General features: G+C 51.8%; 3 protein-coding genes across 5 annotated transcripts in view; 1 reads left to right on the top strand and 2 right to left on the bottom strand.

The window, feature by feature from the left end:
- The window catches only part of LOC102445787 (uncharacterized), a 49,258-nt gene extending 48,919 nt beyond the window's left edge, over positions 1–339 (bottom strand). The window contains 1 exon segment of the mRNA XM_075912420.1: positions 325–339. The gene's annotated coding sequence lies outside the window, so the exon portion shown is untranslated.
- A 1,146-nt stretch (positions 340–1,485) lies between these two features.
- On the top strand, positions 1,486–12,087 carry LOC142821452 (zinc finger protein RFP-like). 3 transcript variants are annotated; one of them, XM_075912452.1, is made up of 3 exons: positions 1,486–1,827; positions 4,021–4,116; positions 4,422–12,087. In XM_075912452.1, exons 1-3 carry the CDS (start codon positions 1,486–1,488, stop codon positions 4,524–4,526), a joined length of 543 nt encoding a protein of 180 aa, XP_075768567.1. In that variant the 3' UTR covers positions 4,527–12,087. The 3 variants fall into 3 exon arrangements, 1 of the variants encoding a protein (XP_075768567.1); XR_012898208.1 differs by having other exon boundaries at positions 1,689–1,827; positions 4,021–11,247; positions 11,652–12,087; XR_012898209.1 differs by having other exon boundaries at positions 1,689–1,827; positions 11,123–12,087.
- Positions 5,821–13,173, bottom strand: LOC142821451 (zinc finger protein RFP-like). The gene is made up of 3 exons (XM_075912451.1): positions 12,496–13,173; positions 8,503–8,658; positions 5,821–5,920 (listed from the first exon to the last, which is right to left on the bottom strand). Exons 1-3 carry the CDS (start codon positions 12,913–12,915, stop codon positions 5,891–5,893), a joined length of 606 nt encoding a protein of 201 aa, XP_075768566.1. The 5' UTR covers positions 12,916–13,173; the 3' UTR covers positions 5,821–5,890.
- Positions 13,174–18,965: the final 5,792 nt, after the last annotated feature.

An 18,965-nucleotide genomic window follows, 5' to 3' on the forward strand; every position in this document is an offset into this window, starting at 1 on the left:
TTTTCTGCACCAGGCTCCATCCCAGCCCCGCACCCCAGTGACGCGCAGGCAGAGCCCGGCCCTGGGCCACTGACCCAACACTCGGGAGCCCCGCAGCTGGGCTGCGCTGCCAGGGCGAGTCTGAACCGCAGCCCGGACAGGGCCCGAGCCAGGGAAATTCCCCCCGTCACCAGGCTGGGGTCATTGTCACGTGACCTGACTCCCCCCCCCCGACAAAGAGCCGCCCCCCTCCCCGCGGCCAGTGATTTGGGTCCCAGGGCAAAACCTCCCCGCGCTGCTCCCTCAGCGCCCCCCCGATATCACCCGTCACTAGCCTCCACCCACCCCAACGCTCCTCTGCCCCGGCCCTCCAGAGCCGCCGCCGCCGCCTCCTCCTCAGCTTACCTCGCTTACCGGAAACGGAAGCAGCAGCGCAGCGAGTAACGATACAAACGGCTCCCTCAGAGCTCGCGCGGCGCATGCGCAGTGACGCTAACAGGGGCCGCACCCGTCTTGTGTTTGTGCGCGGCGCGTGACGCTATTGGGTTCCGCCCAGGGACTGCTCAGGACCAACCGCAGCGGGGCCTGAGCAAGGACAGGGAGCGACTGGCGGGGGGGAGCGCACTAAGAACCCGGCCGGGGCGGGGCAGAGCGGAATGAGGGCGTCAGACCGCGCGTGCGCAGCGGGCCAGTGACTCCGGTCGTGAGCCAGCGCCAGGGCTCAGCTGAGACCGGAAGGTGCCTGGCCACGCCCCAGCCCAGCGGGCTTGGGCTCCCCGGGCCGGGCCGCGCCGCAGGCTGCAGGTGCGGGGCCGGAGCAGCCCCAGCAAACCGAGGCGCGCCCCCCCCTCCCCCCGCAGTCTGCCCGGCCAGGGCAACTCGGGGGGGGGGGGGCGGAGTGTCACATCTCTGGGGGTGGGGCCGAGGTGGGGGCTCTGGGGTGCGGGTCCCGACTGGACTCCAACGCGCCTTTCCTCTGAGTTTGTTTTGCGACCCATATTGACAGTTTGTGTTTCAATAAATACACTTCCCCTCTGCCCCTGCAGCCCGGAGGGCCCCGCGGGTGAGACGTGTTTCAGTGACACGGGTCTCAGTTGTAGTCCCTCAGTGGCTGCATAAGCATTGCCTGCGCCAAATTCGGCCTGCGCCTTCCCCGGCCACTTCGCACAACTGTGAAACCTGAACATGACAAAACTTGCGCCGCTGGGAGCGGCTAAGCGGATACACGCGCGCGCATACTCCACTAGACCAGACGAACACGGCTGCATCTCTGTCACTATTCGACATACCCAGCTGGTATCTGCACACACGCAGCTCTGGGAGCCGATCTGCAGCCAGGCGGATTCCGGGTGGGACGTTTCTCGCCGAAGCCTCTGGGGCTGCGATGTCTCCCATTTGTCCTTTCCCACCCAGCAAACAGCCCGAGTCAGCTCCAGGAAGCCAAACAGCCCCCTGCCTGCTGGAGGCGCGGCTTAGGCGGAGCCTGTTCCCAGCCCAGAGGCAGCAATGGCCTCAGGGAGCCCATTGGGACGTCTCCTGCAGGAAGCGACCGACAGGATCTTCCTAGAGGATTTCACGGCCCCTCTCACTCTGCAGCGTGGGCACAACAGTGGATGCAGGGACCCTGTGCAGCAGGGAGCCGTCCAGCCCAGTAGGCAGCTGGCTAACGTGGTGGCAATAGCCCAGCGGCTGAGTCTGCAGTGGGGCGGGGTGTGTGGGGAGCACCAGGAGGCGCTGAAGCTGTTTTGTGTGGAAGATCAAGCCCCCATCTGTGTGATCTGCAAAGAGTCCCGGACACACCGTGCGCACAGGGTGGTGCCCATACAGGAAGCTGCCCAGCAGTACAAGGTAGGGAACTGCTGCCCTGTCTACTGGGTAATTACTTTAGATTTTAATGACAGGCTAATTTCCCTGACTGTTCCCTGGTCCATCTTGACTCATCAGTCAGCTCTGCAAAGCCTTACTGGTAGGGAGAAGCTGTAACAAAAGAAATGCTCTACCTCGCTGGCTAAATATCAAGTCTTTACAGATATCAGATGAAGGAAAGTTTTCCCTGAGATGCTGAACCCTTTTCAAACCCAGCTCCCACTGGAGAAGTGAGGGAGCTTTTTACACAAGGGAAGGTGTTAACCATCAGTGAAGTGTAAATCACAAAGGCTACGTCTACACTGGCCCCTTTTCCGGAAGGGGCATGTTAATTTCAGCTATCGTAATAGGGAAATCCGCGGGGGATTTAAATATCCCCCGCGGCATTTAAATAAAAATGTCCGCCGCTTTTTTCCGGCTTTTAGAAAAGCCGGAAAAGAGCGTCTACACTGGCCCCGATCCTCCTTTGAAGTAGGAATAAGATCCTCCGGAAAAGGGCGCTTTTTCCGGAGGATCGGGGCCAGTGTAGACGCTCTTTTCCGGCTTTTCTAAAAGCCGGAAAAAAGCGGCGGACATTTTTATTTAAATGCCGCGGGGGATATTTAAATCCCCCGCGGATTTCCCTATTACGATAGCTGAAATTAACATGCCCCTTCCGGAAAAGGGGCCAGTGTAGACGTAGCCAAGAATTGCAGGCTGGTCTGTGTGACTGCAGATGGGGAAGGTACAATCTCTAGTTTTTAATAAACAGAATTTATTACTTTTTATTTCCATCACAGTAGCCCTTATAGACCCCAAATGAGGTGTGAACCCTACACAAAACACAGTGAAGGACAATTCCTGCTCTGAGCAATTGATACTCTAACTAGACAAAAGGTGGGAAGGGAAACTGAGGCATAAAGCAGTGAAGGAAGTTGCCCAGGATCAGATTAGAGCTGAGGTCTTCCTGGACCCATTTCAGGTCCCTAACCAATAGGCCATGATGCTACCTTGGGGCATCAGTCAAACATGATGTATCAAGGCTCTTAGGAGGGAAAGACATGTTGAGAGCTCTAGGCCCAGCAGGGAGGGGAGGATTCTCACTGGGATGCTGAACTCCTGGGCTGCTCCGTGAGGGGTTAAACTCAGATGCAGCGGCCTGCACTAGACAAGGTCACTAGGCTGGACACTGTGTGGGACCCCGAACTCTTTGAGTCCACTCACAACAGGGGCTCTGGGGGTGCCACAGGGATCAGACTGGATTGGAGCAAAACTAACCCCAGGCTGGAGCTTCCTGGTACAGGTCTGACCAGTGCTAGTGGGTACGTGGGCACACAGACAAGCCAACATGGTTCAGTTAGTCCCACCAGGCAGGCTTTGGGAATCTCTCAGAATGCACTTCTGCTGAGAGCTGCACCAGGGCCTGGGACAGTGGGCATTGCTGCTGCAAGCATTTAGAGCAGCACTGGGGCAAGCCCCCACCATACTTAACGGAATCAGGATGTTTAATTTGGGGGGAGGGTCACTGAGGCATTCCTCGAATACAGAACATCCCCATGTCTGCCTGCCTGGGCCCAGCTGCACCCCAGTTGGTCAGCCTTTGTCAGTGCACCCCACCTATGTCAATCTGCAGGGAATAGCCACCCCCACTCCTGGCCCCTCACCCTCACAGGTGTCCTCCTGCATCCTCAATCTCCTCCTGTCTCTTTTTCACTAGATGAAACCGTGTCCAGTGCTGAGTTGCTTCTGAAAAGGGACAGAACTCCACAAACTGGAGCTGTGCAGCTCCAGACACATTGCCTCCCTGAATTTCATGTGGTTTGCCCTGGTGCTTAGACGAGCTGTCCAATCACTGCAAATTAAACCCTCTCAAACATGAGTGTATTGCTTATCCCATGGGTCTCCAATGCCCTGTTATACACTGTACCACTAAGCAATCCATATATACCAATAAAGCATGGTGATAATTGAAATTTAGTTTTTAATTACTATAATACCTGAGCTTGAATGTGTAACAAGTTACTCTATGACACATTCCCAGTCTGTATTAATAAAATTTCATCTTCTTGGGGACCCTGATATCACAAAAAGATTGGGAAGAACAGTTATCATGGGTTTTAGTGGGGAAAAAAACCCCAGTTTCACACCCCTCTCACTGTCACAATGAAACCACCCAGTTCATTTCTGTTTCTTTAGAAAAAAATTCAAGCCCATTTGAAGACTCTGAGGGAAGAGAGAGAAAAGCTGCTGGGATGGAAAGCAACAGGCGAGGGGAAATGCCAAAAGTATCTGGTAGGTGCCTGTGGTTATGAATCCGCAGGGACTAGCAATGGGAATGCTGCCTCCTGCTGTTCTGGGTCTGAATTTCCAGAGTCCATGAATAAAAGAACATGCTGCTCGTGACAGACATGAAAACATCCCTTTCAGAGGAGCACAGGCCAAAGGGGAAGCTGGGAGAGATGCCTCTGCCTACTGCCCACAAGGGAGAGTCAAATGTCAGAAATTTTAGGATTTTCCAAGAAGTTCTCCCTGCTGCACACTCAGCTCCCCACGCTTCATCCATGCCTCTGACCAGCCCTTTCCCTGTTTTCGTACAGAAACAGACACAAGCCGAGAGGCAGAAGATTGTGGCTCAGTTTCAGCAGCTGCGGCAGTTCCTGGAACTGTCTTTGGTGACCACAATGGGCCAGCGTGGAGATTAACTGAAGCTGTGCCAGTCTCATAGACACAGATATAAAAACCCACATGCACAAACACCAGTCCCATTTTGTTACCTTTGTCTTTCTGTAGCCCTGTCTTCTCAGAAATTTCCTTTCCAGGAAAGAAGCTTTTCAATAGAGATTCATGTGGCTCTGTCTGAGAATCTGTATCTTCAAACCTGAACACAACAATTACAGCAGTCCCCGGGTTACATACAAGATAGGGACTGTAGGTTTGTTCTTAAGTTGAATTTGTATGTAAGTCAGAACTGGTACATTTTGTAGAGGAAACTCTAGCCAAACATTTCTCCAGAGCTCAGTTTTATTCTCCCACACCTCACTTCCCTCAGTCCTTTATTTTCAAGCTGAGGTGTCTGCTGAGAAAAGCCACTCTGCATCTCTCTGGTCTGCTGGGGAGGGGGTGCGCTAGCTTCGTGTCTCCCTGGTCTGCTGGGGGGAAGCAGCTAGTGCAGGGTTACCTCACCCCGTTTGTAAGTAGGGATCCGATGTAAGTCGGATCCATGTAACCCGGGGACTGCCTGTACTCTCAACATTAATTCTGCTCTTCGTGCATTAAAACATCTTACTGGAGAGAGGCAGGAGGAAGGGAAGAAAGGCCTTTTAAATATTGTATAAATTATTAACATCAGAACATAAGCTGTTGGTCTGCCCAAATCAGAGAAAATCCTAAAATCTCTTCAGAGGCTGAATAGTAATAGAAATGTAGCCATGGTAGTCTGGTCTAGCTGAAACAAAAAACAGGACTATGTAGCACTTTAAAGACTAACAAGATGGTTTATTACGTGATGAGGTTTCGTGGGCCAGACCCACAAATTTGATCTGAGGAAATGGGTCTGGCCCACGAAAGCTCATCACCTAATAAACCATCTTGTTAGTCTTTAAAGTGCTACATAGCCCTGTTTTTTCTTTAGAGGCTTGTGAGATCATATTCTTTTTAATTAAACTAATTTCTCTTGGTGACTCAAACATACTTTTGAGCTTATGCAAAGCTCTTCTTTGGGTGTGGGAAAGGTACTTTGAGTGTCACAGCTAAGCAGAAGTTGGATGAGATTGTTTAACCTAAGTAGATAGCATGTATTACAAGGGACCATTCGAGGTGAAGTAGCCAGTCAATACTTCTCCAGTCTTAAGAGCAAAAGAAGGGAAAAAACAAATCTCTAATAATTTCCTTTTCTTTCCATTATTTACACACCTTTCTACTGAAACTAAATTACTGCAGTAAAAACCAAAATGATTCAAGATGAAAAGAAGGAAAACTGTGATCTAACATGTAGTGCTGTCCCACAATGTCAAGCTCTCTTTACACTGGAGTGTGTAAGGACCACAGCACAGTGAATTTCATACACTCACCTTTGCCCGTGGCTCTCTGTATCCACCTAGATGGGAAAAGGAAAACCAACAGTTACGTTCAGTTCTTCAGTATGGATTATGCATGATTCTTTAGACTTTGCTTTGCAGTCCGATTTGCAGAAATTACTGTCTGAAAGTCCTTGATCTCCTCTCCCGGCAAGAATTCTGTTTCAGATTGTTATGAAAAGGGAAAATTGTCATGGGCAAAGGGTCTCAGAGGCAGGGGAAGGCAACACCTTCACAAACTGCCTAGCTGGCCCCACCCACACTCCACCCTCAGCCATTCAGCACAGCTCCCCTCTTGGAGTTACCTTGGCTTCAGCCCCATGGAGGCTGGGGCCACATGCTGCCAGCCCTCCTGAGCAAGGGAAGGTTGGGGACACAGGCCCCTTGTGCTCCAACCAGGGAAAAGGAGGTCATCTGTGTTCCAGGATGGGGGGAAGGAGTCAGGTCAGCCATGCACAACGGAGGGGGGAGGCTGGGGCTGCCTGTGTTCCTGGGGGGAGGATAAGGTGGACCAGGGAAGACTGTAGGACATGCTGTGATGGTAGAGAGCATGAGCTGCTCGTGCTCTGTGGGGAACAAGGAAGGCTGTGTGTACCTAGACCTGGTCAGGCTGGTTAGCATTGCTGGTGGCACTGGTCATCTCCTGAGTACAGCCAGGCAAAGGGTGACTGTTTCCTGGCTCTCTGCATCCTCTGACTTGGCTGCCATTTGGCTCTTTCCAAAGAGCTCAGCTCCCAGAACCTCAATGGGAATTGGGGGGACGCACATGAGGAGTTTCCAGTGTTCTCAATGGGAGCTGCTCAGCATGAGCGCTTTTTGGAAATCTGGCCCCATACAGCACAAGTCAGGAAAGTATTTTTGGGCTAGGGGCTGCGGATCCACTGGCATGTCAGTTGGGGACTGCACAAAAGTGAGAAGCAAAAACAAAACCAAAAACAACCTCCTCCCCAAAACCCCCCCCCCAAAAAACCCCTAACCCCCACCATGGCCCCAACTAAGAAGCAGAAAGACACGTAGCACACCAGAGCTTAAGGGTGCTAGTAGATTTTGTAGGACCCCCAAGCTCTGTGGTGGGGCCCAAAAATGTGTGGGAGAAGGCTGTCAGGAAGAAGTCGTTGGGTGTGTGATCTGGGAGGGTGGTAGGCACAGTTCAGTCTAAGGTGCGCACCTACATGGGTGCACACCAAGAATTTTAGTCCCGCTCACCTCCTCAGCAAGGCCGCTCAGTGAGCTCTGTGGCAGGTGGCTGCCCCGTCCCAGGAGCAGCTGGGCAGCCACCACATGGCCCTGGCCTTAGCTTCAGCCCTTCCCCAGGGACCAGGACCAAAGCCACTGCTGTGTGGTGGATGGCAGCGGCTGCTCCAGTGACTGGGGCAACAGATACCACTTACGGGTGATGGCAGCTCCGGCAGATGGGGCTACACTGGAAAGCCATTGCCACCCATCACACGGGGCTGCCCCAATGGCCAGGGCTGTGGCTGGAGCCATGTGGTGGGCAGTGGCTAGAGCTGGGTGGTGGGCAGCTGCTTTGTCACAGGGTTGGCCTTAGGGTGCCTGGGGCACCATGGCCAGAGGGAGAGGAGAAACTGGGCACTGGTGTTGCAAGGCAGGACATGGTGGGGGTTGGGGGCACATCTTGGGAGGAAAGTGCTGGGTATGGGATGAAGGAGGCACTGTCCAGAAATTAGGAGCAAAAAAGAGCACAATGCAGGGTTAGTGGTAAAAGAGGCACAGGATGGGAGTGCAGGGATAGGAGAGCCCATGGATGCAGAAATGGTGGGAGCAAGGCTGGGTGCCAAGCTGGGTGGGTTTCACAGTGGGAGGGTGCAGGGTCATGCACTGTGTTATTTATCTCTTGTTTTAGTTTTTTTTCCTTACATAATTTAAATATATATAATTTTGTAAGTAACTGGTGAGTGCCATCGTGGCACACGTCCAAACAAGTGCACATGATGTCAGTACTGATGCACAAGAGAAAACTCACTCCACTCCTGTTTGGAAAATCTCAGAAGGAGCACTGGTGGTAGGGTGCAGGAGCAGGATGGGAGTGCTGGGGGCAGGGATGTAGGAGCACAGTGCAGGGCATTTACTTGGCACAGCACCCTGGAAACACACATGGCTGTGTGTCCCCCACCACTCCCAGGCTCTACCTCTTACGTCCAGTCGGAGCGCAGAGGAAAAGTCCCCAGACAGCGCTTTGCAGTGCTGCCATTTTCCCAGCCGGGGGGGGGGGGGAGGGGGGAACAGGGCTGTGTGTGGAGTTGCTTCCTCTTCTCGCCATATAGAGCTCATGGGTTAGATCCAGCCCCGGTCTTGCTTGACTCTGACTAGCAAGGCTCCCTGCTGCAGGGTGAGGGGGGAACGGACCCCACACCTCAGAGGCCAGATCCACATAAACCAAAGGCCAGATTTCACCTCAGGGCCTGAGGTTCTCCACCCCTGCCACAGAGTATAAACCCCCCCCAGGAATTGCACTTCCACTTCTAGAAGGTTGTCTCCTGCCAGGGTGTGTGTGTGTTGTTCTTTTAAGGAAAATTGTCATTCAGTTGTCTCACTGGCTTACCAAGGTTTCACCTTTAATATTCATTTTCCCAAACCTTACTTTTAAAAGCATTGCTACTTTGTCAGCTACTCTCTTCAGCTGCTTTTGCTCCTCCTCTTGTTCACTCTGAGGAAGGTGCTTCCAGAGTTGGGTCACAAGCTGGTGCAGTTTCTCACAAGAGTGTTCAATTATGTCCAGTTGGTCTGTGATTTTTTCCTTCAATAACAAAAGTTACAAAAGAAAAAAAATACTTTGGTATGCTGGAGGGTGCAATGGCTGCCATCCAATGAAACTTGGCTCGATAAACAGCCTCATTAATAATTGGTGGGTTCTTTTAGGCTAAACAGAAGGAGCAATAAAGCTCCTTTCTGTAAGGGCAGGCATGAGGAAACTTGTTTTTGTCAGGGGCCGCTGACCCACAGAAAAATCAGTCAGGGGACGCACGTAAGCGAGGAACAAACAAACAAACAAACAAACAAAAACCCTCACTGACATGGCCCCTGACTGAGGAGAAAGACACTTCCCACATTCCCCACATACCAGAGCCTGGGAGGCCCAGCCTAGTAGATTTTGTGTGCTCCAGCCCCCAGGGAGTGGCAGGACACTAGAAAGCCAGTGCAGGCTCCCCAATGCTGGCGGGGTGCCTGAGCCTAGGGAGAGGTACATTTCCCCTCCCTTGCTGTAGTATGATAACTGGAAAGAAAGAATCCACTGCCCAAGGCATTGAACCTCCTGGCAAGGCTTCAAAAGAACCTGTCATGTGAGCTGAAGTGTTCCCTGAATGCAGAGATGGGGGAAAGGGGCTGTTTGACAGGCTCTTCATGTGAGAAGGGCAATTTGTTTGTTTTACTTCCATAGCAGCACAGAGCATGAGGCATGTGCTGGTTTGAACTAAATTAAAAGGGGGATTCTCTGTAACTTGGAATGTGAGGACTTCAGTAACAACAGCCAGAGGTTAGGTAGTGGGTGAATGAGGCCTCTGGCTTGTGATGTCAAGACTAGATCAGGGGGTGGGCAAGGATTTTAGGTGGGGGCCACTCCAAGATTTTGCAAAGTGGTCAAGGGCCACTTTTCTGTGGAAGGATGGCACTGCTCATCCCTCTTCCCTCACAGGTGGGTGCCCATATTTCTTAAAATAATATAGCTGGGGTGGCACACCCAGCCATCCCTTGCAGGGCTTGCTCATGCTGCCCTCCCTGTGCCTCCTGAGGCTGGAGCTGAGCCCTGTGCTGCAGGTAGCTGGGGTGTAAGCTGAGCCCTCCCGAAACTAAACTCTGCACTGTTCACAGCAGGGTCTATTCCCTCCCCCACGCCGCCATCTGCAGCTGGGGAAAGGGCTGACTCCTGCTCTGAGCTGTGTATCTCTCACAACTGAGATTTAACACCTCCCCCTCCCACTCTGGGGCTGACCCATTTCAAGTGCTGCCTGCAGCTGGATCTGATCTGCCTGGAACTCTGCACCTTCCCCAGCCGAGGCTGAATCCTCCATCCCCAGCTCTGCACTGCCCGGGGGCCAGCTCTGCCAGCAGTAAATTTCTCCCCTTTCCAGCTGGCCAGTAGACAGTCGTGCTGCCTTCAGCTGAGTCCCAGGCAGAGCTGCCACTCTGCTCTGCCTTGCCACAGGGACAAATGCCCACTTTGGGCAAAAAAACAGGGGCAGTCAGGACGGAGCTGAAAAGGGAACTCTCCTGGCCCAAATAAAATGCATTCTGGCCAGCCTCTGCCCTATTCTTCCCAGCCAGCCCTTAACTCCTAGTCCAAATGCTTTCATCATGCCCCATTGCCACTGGCTAAGTGCTCATTCTGGGTTGCCCCACAGAGAAAAGGGGACTACTGAGCCCTGCACCAGCTTCTCATCCCCTGAGGATGCTGAGTCCCTGCAGTAAAATCCATCCTCCCTTGCAAACAAACACTGGCTCAGCTGAAGGGCCCACCTAGCTCAGAAAAAGGAGGTGATCCTGGTGAGCTCAGTGCCAGAAACTGCCCTTCCAGAAGCAGCTGCCAGACACCGTTCTCACCCTCCTCCTGCACAAGTTATTGCTCCTTCCCTGGCCATCAGCCACTGTCCATCTGGCTCTCTGCTCCCCCCACTCTCCCCTCCATACCTTCCTCAAACCTCACTGGTATTCCGCCCTCTTGGCCCCTCCCATGAGCAATGTGAGCTGAGGGTTTACCAGGCCTAGTGCAGAGCAGCAGCAGGAATAGCCCCTCCTCACACACACTGTGGAAACAGGAGCCAGAGATGTCTAGCAACCTGCTCTACCCTACCCCACTGCCTTTTCCCAGCCCTCTGCACCCCATTTTTCTGGGGCAGTGGTAAGCGGAGTACCCTCAGGCTAGGCACTCTACTTCCCACTGCTGCTGTCAAGTGGGGTGCAGCAGCCTGGGAAAAGCTGAGTGCAGAGGACCTGGAGAGGGTGGCGAGGTGGGGTGGAGCAGGTTGCCAGGCCTTTCTAGCTTCTGCCACCACAGTGAATGGGGGAACAATACATGCTGCCACCCTGTGCCAGGTCCAGTCATCCCCCAGGTCCTTCCTATCCATAGGAGGGTTGAGGTTGCCACCTGTGGAGGGATGTCTCTTCTTCTGGGTAAGGCGAGTGGGAGCAGGGACTTGGATCTTTTTGCTAGCCTGTGGTCACCAGGATTATGTAGAAGCCAAGAAAGTTACTTTCAATTGCAGGACCCTTCCCCCACTCAGAGAAGTGCCCCAAGGTCAAACACCAAGTCAGCAAGAAGAGTCAGCATTGAACACAGGATTCCTGAATCAGCCACATCCTGAATCCACTAGCTCACATCATTTCTCTGGTAAATCAATAACCTTTCCCGTGCATGCACAAATTATACATCTGTGCATTTAAATGGTTAGGCAGCTAAGTTATCAACCATGCACGTGAATACTTAGTGGCACTTGCGTGTGAAAATGGAGGTGTGCAGCACTGCCTGCGTTCCCTTTCTGGGATCATAACCCTTTATATCAGTGTGTGTCACATTACCAAATTGGAGGGAAGCAGCCAGATCGCTGCTGCACCCCTAGGTGGGGGTGTAGGCCCCAGAAATTGGTATAAAAGGGAGCCATGTGGGGTATTGAATGGGAGCTTGTTGTTTGCTGATCCTGTGTATGCTATTTATGTGAGTGTATAATGTCTGTGTGAGTAGATAGGAATCTGTAATCTGTGTGGAAGCTGAATATTTCTCTGAATGTGGTTAAGCATTGCTATGGACAGGCTGAGTAGCGAAGCCCTGTGGAACAATGGCACTTGATGGCCCAAGGACACACCTAAAGCAGGAGGGCGGAGACCCAAAAGCTGCCAGCAGGGAGAGGCTGAGGACCAGGTGACCGGCTGAGACCAGAAGAGGCCAGGAAGGGGGTATAAAGAGGCCATGTGGTCGATGCCATTTTGGTTCTCAGCTCAGCACTTCATCCCAGAGGCAGCACTGCAGGGATCGAAGAGCCTGGAAGACCTGTGAACCCATCCTGATGATAGGATGTGCAATAAGAACTCTTAAACCAGCAGCTGCAACATCTCTGCTAGAGCCTGCATCGAGAACTAGGAGATTCGGTGCATGTAACATACTATTCTTTAACAACCTGACTCTCAGGCTTTTCTTTATTGTAATAATAAACCTTTAGATATAGATTCTAAAGGATTGGCCCAGCGTGATTTGTAGGTAAGGTCCAGAGGGTAAATTGACCAGGGATCTGTGGCTGGTTTCTTGGAACAGGACAGAACTTGTTCGGGGTAGGTGGGATTGGGTGCTAGGACCCCCCACCTGTGTATGAGGCCCGGGGCCATCTGGGGCACGGATATTGCTGGAGTATCGGAGGGGTTTTGCTCGGGAGGCTTCAGGCAGGCTGCTGAAGCGCTCTGTGGGACTGGTTTGTGGCCTGTTGGGAGAGGTCACCACTCTGGGGGCTGTAAGGAGCCCCGGATTTGAGCAATTCGCTCTGAGCGGACGCCCTCAGCTGTGCCCAGACACGGCCCGGTCCGTCACAGTGTGGAAAACATGTTTATCCCTGACATTTAATACAGAAATAAAATATTTTTCCCTTACCCTGTGCTCCTGAACAGCCTCCTCCATGGGCACCACAGTGTGAGTGAAGTGAGCCTGAGACTCTCTGCAGATCACACAGATGGGGCATTGGTCATTTTTACAGTAGAGTTTCAGAGGTTCCTGGTGTTTCTGGCACTGGCTAATTCTTCCAGATTCTTCCTCTCTCTGTAATCCTGACAACTGGTTTATTGATTCCACAATATTCTTCAGCTCTCTGTTTGCCCTCAGGTTTTCCTTGTGCAATGTCCTTTTGCACTGAGGACACAGAGTGCTGCTCTCCCTTTCCTCGCAGTGCTGGGTGATACATGGCTTGCAGAAACTGTGTCCACACTCTGTAGTCACAGGGTCCTGAAATAACTGCAAACAGATGGAACAGGTAACTTCAGCTTTAATGGCTTTCACAGGCTCTGAAGCTGCCATGGCTCTTTTAGAGAGAGGACAAATAAGTGGCCGTGTCACCCTCACACACACCCTGATGTGTCCATCTCGCAGCAGGAAGGTGTCTTACTCCTCAAAAACAGTGTCAGACCAAATGTCTCTGTTGCGTTTGCATTATAGTCTAGTTCCAGGAAGCTGCACCCCCAGCCTTGAACTTTTGCTCTCTTAGCAACATGATAAGCTTCTCCCCTTACAACTGAGAATGCCTCTTTGAGGGAACATGGGATAAATTTCCCTGTAGTAGGGAAATTACCCACTTTTTGCAATAGTTTTCAACACAAGACCCACCTTATCCCTGAACTGATGATGAAAACAACCTGGCTGCCTATGTAGATGAGGTACAAATCATTTCCAGCAGTGCTCTAGGCTGGGAGATGGGGCCAGGCCACACAAGTCAAGGCTCTGCTTCAAGGTCAGGCAGGTGCACCAAGTTTCTCCAGAAATCTAAAACACTCCAGCAGCTCCATTCTCAGGAGCACCTGCAGGGTGTACCGGCTGTACTCAGGCCACTGGCTAACTGAGCTGAAGGGGAGATGGTCTGTGAAACTGGTCAGAGGCAGAAACCTTGCTATGATTCTACGATTCACTGGAGCAGTGCACCTCTGTTCAACTCTGGATGTGAATGGCAGAAGAGTAGGCATCTCTGGATGTAGGTACCTGCAGGGTTAGACAGCAGCTGAGAAGGGGGGTTGTGAAGGCGGCCATGTAACCTAATGAGGTAACTGGCTGCCAGATTGGTCAAAAGATGCAGCAGACTGGCCCTGAAGCCCTACAGCAGCAGCAGGACATTAGCTGCTCCAATCATGTGCTCCAGTCTCGCCTCAGCCCTGATGCTGCTGCCTTGGCTCACTCCAGGTAACCTGGGCCTACCCTGGTCTCTCATTGCTGCCATATGACTCCAGCTCTGACCCTTGGCTCTGGCCTCTGACCATGGGCTGATTCCTGGCTTCTGACTCCTGCTCTCCCCACTAGGCATGAGCACCCCTATCCCAGTATCTGACACCTATGTTCCCCTGATGAGTCCCACCCTGGTGCCTATCTCAATCTGTAGGTACCCAAATGCCTTTGAAAATCTATCCCTTGACTTAGACATGTGCCCACCTGGGAGGAGCTAGACAAGGGGACTTTTCAGGGCAAGACTTTGACTCTGCCTTTTGGGCAATAAGGAACAGCTGCAGTTACAAAAGCAGAACCCTGGTGCTTACGGTTAGTGACGCCCATACAATGTTAGTAATATCCAAAGTACAGAACTTACTCATTAAACCAATGAGCTTTCAATATAGCTTGGAATTTTGCACTAAGCAAATAGTCCTATCTCCAGCAAAAAATGAAACTGGTCTAATCTGAATGATCAAACTCCACATACTCATTGATGAAACAATAGCGACACTACAACACCAACATCTTAGCTGACAGGGCTGTGGTGTTTAATTATTTCATGGGCATGTATTAAATTAATTACAAATTACAAATCAAACTCTCCCCATCCTTTGCATCTCCCCTGCACTCTGCAAAACCCACCCACCTTTCTCAGTTGTCCGATGGTATCTGCCCAAACAGACAGGTTTGCAGTGTGCCCACAATGCCAAGAGATTCAGGTCATTTCAGCCGCAGGAGCACCCTACTGACAGCCCCACTTTTGCACCAAGGGGAGGGGGGCTGTAGCTGGACTCTCTCTCTGGTAGGAAAGTTTCAGGTTCTGTTGCAAAGCCAATGCTTTCAACTCCAGTGCAGATGTGTCCCGAGTACTGATATGAAAGAGCCCCGTGTTTCCCCACCAGCCAGGTAGGACATGGGTCAGAATGGAAGCTTGTGGCACGAGGTTCTCCCACCATGTCCAGAACCTCCCTAGATAACTCACAGAAAGAGAAACAGAGGAGACCTAGGCCACTAGAGCATTGTAGTTGAATCTCTGTACTATAGATGCTGTCTGCAGCACTAGAAGGGTTTTCCATTGTTGTAGGTAAGCTGTAGAAGGAAGGCCTAAAACATAAGCCAATGCATCACTGGTCTGAGGTCTGAGGCTTAGCTGACAATGAACAAAACATGGCAAACATAAAGCAAAGCTAAGCTGTGAGCAAAAGCAGGCCTCTGCTCCCAGACCTTGGCATGAATAGGGCTGAAACTAATTGATAATAGCGCCAGGGCTGAGACTAACTGATAACTGGGACTGATCATGAACTGTAAACACACAGCTCTTTGGAAAAGACAACGGTACCCACTTTCTATGGATACCAACTCATGGTCAGGAAAAGGGGCTAAGATAAACAGCGTGATGGATGTTTCCTCCCCATGGATACTAACTTTGGTTCGGGAAAGGGTCGAGGTTGATACAAGACGGATGGAGATGGTCTAATCAGATCATGAGGCACAAGGTGATTGGTGGTAGCCTGGCAACATCAGAGGGTGGCAACCTCACACATCAGCGGTGATGTGTTTGTACCTGTATATAAGGTGGTGTCTTGGGGTACCAACTTTGCACAGCCTGGGGGAATAGTGGTTCAGTAGAGTCTACTGACAACTATTAATGTACTTTGCTTAACAATAAACCTAGCCTTGTGCTTTTGATCCTTATCTGATTTGTGGTCTTTAGTGGCTCTCTTGGAGTCTGCTGTGAAGACTAAGGGTATGTCTACACTACAGCGCTAATTCGAACTAACTTAGTTCGAATTAGTTAATTCGAACTAAGCTAATTCGAACTAATGCGTCTAGAACTAAAACTAGTTCGAATTAGCGTTTTGCTAATTCGAACTAGCATGTCCACATTAAGTGGACCCTGAGCAGGGCTTAAGGATGGCCGGAAGCAGTGCCGGCAGAGCATCAGAGGAGGACCTAGAGCGTGGAGATGCTCTCTCAGGCTAGCTGAGGGCTGTGCTTAAAGGGTCCCGACCCCCACCCCGGACAGACAGTTCTCAGGGGTGCCCCGCTTGAAAACCAGTCCTGGCTTGGAGTGCCCGGAGTGCCCACACTGGGCACATCACACCACTCGGCCATCAGCCCGGCTGCACTTGCCGCAGGCTGCCATCTGGGGAGAGGGGGTAATTGGGGGGCTGCAGGAGAGCTTCCACCCCCAGAAGCCCACAGAGCCAGCCCAGTCCTCCCCATCAGGGGCTCGTGCCCCATTCCTCCCTCACCTCCTTCCACTTACCCTTCCCTAGCCCCTTTTCTTGATGTACAAAATAAAGGACAATTGTGTTCAAAAATGGAATCTGTCTTTATTGAACAAAACTGGGGGAGACTGGGAAAAGGAGGTGGGAGAGGGGAAGAGAGAGGCTGGGAGAGGGGAGGGCAACTAAAATGATCAGGGGTTGGGAACAGGTCCCATATGAAGAGAGGCTAAAGAGACTGGGACTTCTCAGCTTAGAAAAGAGGAGATGGAGGGGGGACAGGATAGAGGTCTCTAAAAGCAGGAGTTGGGTGGAGAGGGTGCATACAGAAAAGTTCTTCATTAGTTCCCGTAAAGAAGGACTAGAGGACACCAAAGGAAAGGAATGGGTAGCAGGCTTCAAAGTAGTGACAGAAAGTTGTTCTTCACAAAGCAAAGAGTCAACCTGTGGAACTCCTTGCTGCAGGAGGCTGTGAAGGCTAGAACTAGAACAGAGTTGAAAGGGAAGTGAGATCAAGTCATGGAGGTTGGGTCCATGGAGTGGTATTAGCCAGGGAGTAGGAGTGGTGTCCCTGCCCAAAGTTTGTGGAAGGCTGGAGAGGGATGGCACAAGACAAATGGCTTGGTCACTGTCTCCGGTCCATCCCCTCCAGGGTCCCTAGGGTTGGCCGATGTCGGCAGACAGGCTACTGGGCTAGATGGACCTTTGGTCTGACCCAGGATGGCCATTGTAAGCTCAGGACTCAGGGTCGGGGGTCTCAGTGGACAACCTTGATTTTCATGCACTCCTGCTCCTGGGTGGCCAGGCTGGCAGCTCTCCTGCCCTAGACGGCCACCTTCCTGTGCCTAGTGCGGAGGTCGTGGACGAGGTCCACGATGTCCGCACTAGCCCAGGCGGGTGCCCGCCTCTTGCGGTCCCAGGCAAGCTCCCGGGAGCAGCCAGCCTGGTCCCGGGAAGAGGGGGAGGGCTGGGGGGCATCGGGTGGCTGGCTCGATCCATGCCAGGTGCAGGGTCTGCTGGCTGGGTGCTGGCAGGCTTGCACCTGGCACGGGCACCGTAGCCAGCCCGTGCCCCTTTAAGGGGTCCGGGGCCGGGAGGGGGGCATAGGGTTTCCCTGGTGTTGGCCAGAGTTGCCACCAGGGAAACCTGGGAAGCCTTAGCCTCCCACTAGTTTGAATTAAGGGTCTACACAGCCCTTAATTCGAACTAGGTAGTTCGAACTAGGCTTAATCCTCATAAAATGAGGTTTACCTAGTTTGAACTAAGCGCTCCGCTAGTTCGAATTAAATTCGAACTAGCGGAGCGCTAGTGTAACGCCTATGAAAGTTAGTTCGAACTAACATCCGTTAGTTCGAACTAACTCTGTAGTGTAGACATACCTTTAATTCTAATTAGTTAATTCGAACTAAGCTAATTCGAACTAACGCATCCAGACTAAAAAACTAGTTTGAATTAGCGTTTTGCTAATTCGAACTAGCATGTCCACATTAAGTGGACCCTGAACCGGGGTTAAGGATGGCTGGAATCAGTGCTGGCAGGCATCAGATGAGGACTTAGAGTGTGAAGCTGCTGCCTCAGGCTAGCCGAGGGCTGTGCTTAAAGGGTCTCGACCCCCACCCCGGACAGACAGTTCTCAGAGGTTCCCCGCTTGCAAAGCAGTCCTGGCTTGGAGTGCCCTGAGTGCCCACACTGGGCACATCACAGGACTCGGCCATCAGACCAGCTGCACTTGCCGAAGGCTGCCATCTGGAGAGAGGGGGTAATTGGGGGGCTGCAGGAGAGGTTCCACCCCCAGAAGCCCACAGAGCCAGCCCAGTCCTCCCCATCGGGGGCTCGTACCCCATTCCTCCCTCACCTCCTTCCACTTACCCTTCCCTAGCCCCCCTTCCTGATGTACAAAATAAAGAAAACTTGTGGTCAAAAATAGAATCTCTCTTTATTGAACAAAACTCGGGGAGACTGGGAAAAGGAGGTGGGAGAGGGGAAGACAGAGGGTGGGAGGGGGGAGGGCAACTACAATGATCAGAGGTTTGGAACAGGTCCCATATGAAGAGAGGCTAAAGAGACTGGGACTTTTCAGTTTAGAAAAGAGGAGACTGAGGGGGGATAGGATAGAGGTCTATAAAAGCATGAGTGGGGTGGAGAGGGTGCATCAAGAAAGGTTCTTCATTAGTTCCCATAATAGAAGGACTAGAGGACACCAAAGGAAAGGAATGGGTAGCAGGCTTCAAACTAGGAAAAGAAAGTTGTTCTTCACAAAGCAAAGAGTCAACCTGTGGAACTCCTTGCTGCAGGAGGCTGTGAAGGCTAGAACTAGAACAGAGTTTAAAGAGAAGTGAGAGAAAGTCATGGAGGTTGGGTCCATGGAGTGGTATTAGCCAGGGGGTAGGAGTGGTGTCCCTGCCCAAAGTTTGTGGAAGGCTGGAGAGGGATCATAGAATCATAGAATTATAGGACTGGAAGGGACCTCGAGAGGTCATCGAGTCCAGCCCCCTACCCTCAAGGCAGGACCAAGCTCCGTCTACACCATCCCTGACAGATGTCTATATAACCTGTTCTTAAATATCTCCAGAGAGGGAGATTCCACCCCCCCCCCCCCTGGCAATTTATTCCAATATTTGACCACCGTGACAGTTAGGAATTTTTTCCTAATGTCCAATCTAAACCTCCCTTGCTGCACTTTAAGCCCATTACTCCTTGTCCTGTCCTCAGAAACCAAGAGGAACAAATTTTCTCCTTCCTCCTTGTGACACCCTTTTAGATATTTGAAAACCGCTATCATGTCCCCCCTTAATCTTCTTTTTTCCAAACTAAACAAGCCCAGTTCATGAAGCCTGGCTTCATAGGTCATGTTCTCTAGACCTTTAATCATTCTTGTCACTCTTCTCTGTACCCTTTCCAATTTCTCCACTTCTTTCTTGAAAT

The sequence above is a fragment of the Pelodiscus sinensis genome, chromosome 31 (genome assembly GCF_049634645.1).
Source record: "Pelodiscus sinensis isolate JC-2024 chromosome 31, ASM4963464v1, whole genome shotgun sequence".
Lineage (NCBI taxonomy): Eukaryota > Metazoa > Chordata > Testudines > Trionychidae > Pelodiscus > Pelodiscus sinensis.

Excerpts from the sequence above, each read along its gene's own strand:
- LOC142821452 (XM_075912452.1), top strand. The coding sequence starts at position 1,486 with ATGGCCTCAGGGAGCCCATTGGGACGTCTCCTGCAGGAAGCGACCGAC. Across the intron at positions 1,828-4,020 it reads AAGCTGCCCAGCAGTACAAG|AAAAAAATTCAAGCCCATTT; the intron begins GTAGGGAACTGC and ends CTGTTTCTTTAG. Across the intron at positions 4,117-4,421 it reads GGAAATGCCAAAAGTATCTG|AAACAGACACAAGCCGAGAG; the intron begins GTAGGTGCCTGT and ends GTTTTCGTACAG.
- LOC142821451 (XM_075912451.1), bottom strand. The coding sequence starts at position 12,915 with ATGGCAGCTTCAGAGCCTGTGAAAGCCATTAAAGCTGAAGTTACCTGT. Across the intron at positions 8,659-12,495 it reads AGGCTGTTCAGGAGCACAGG|GAAAAAATCACAGACCAACT; the intron begins GTAAGGGAAAAA and ends TTGTTATTGAAG. Across the intron at positions 5,921-8,502 it reads AAGTAGCAATGCTTTTAAAA|GTGGATACAGAGAGCCACGG; the intron begins GTAAGGTTTGGG and ends TTTCCCATCTAG.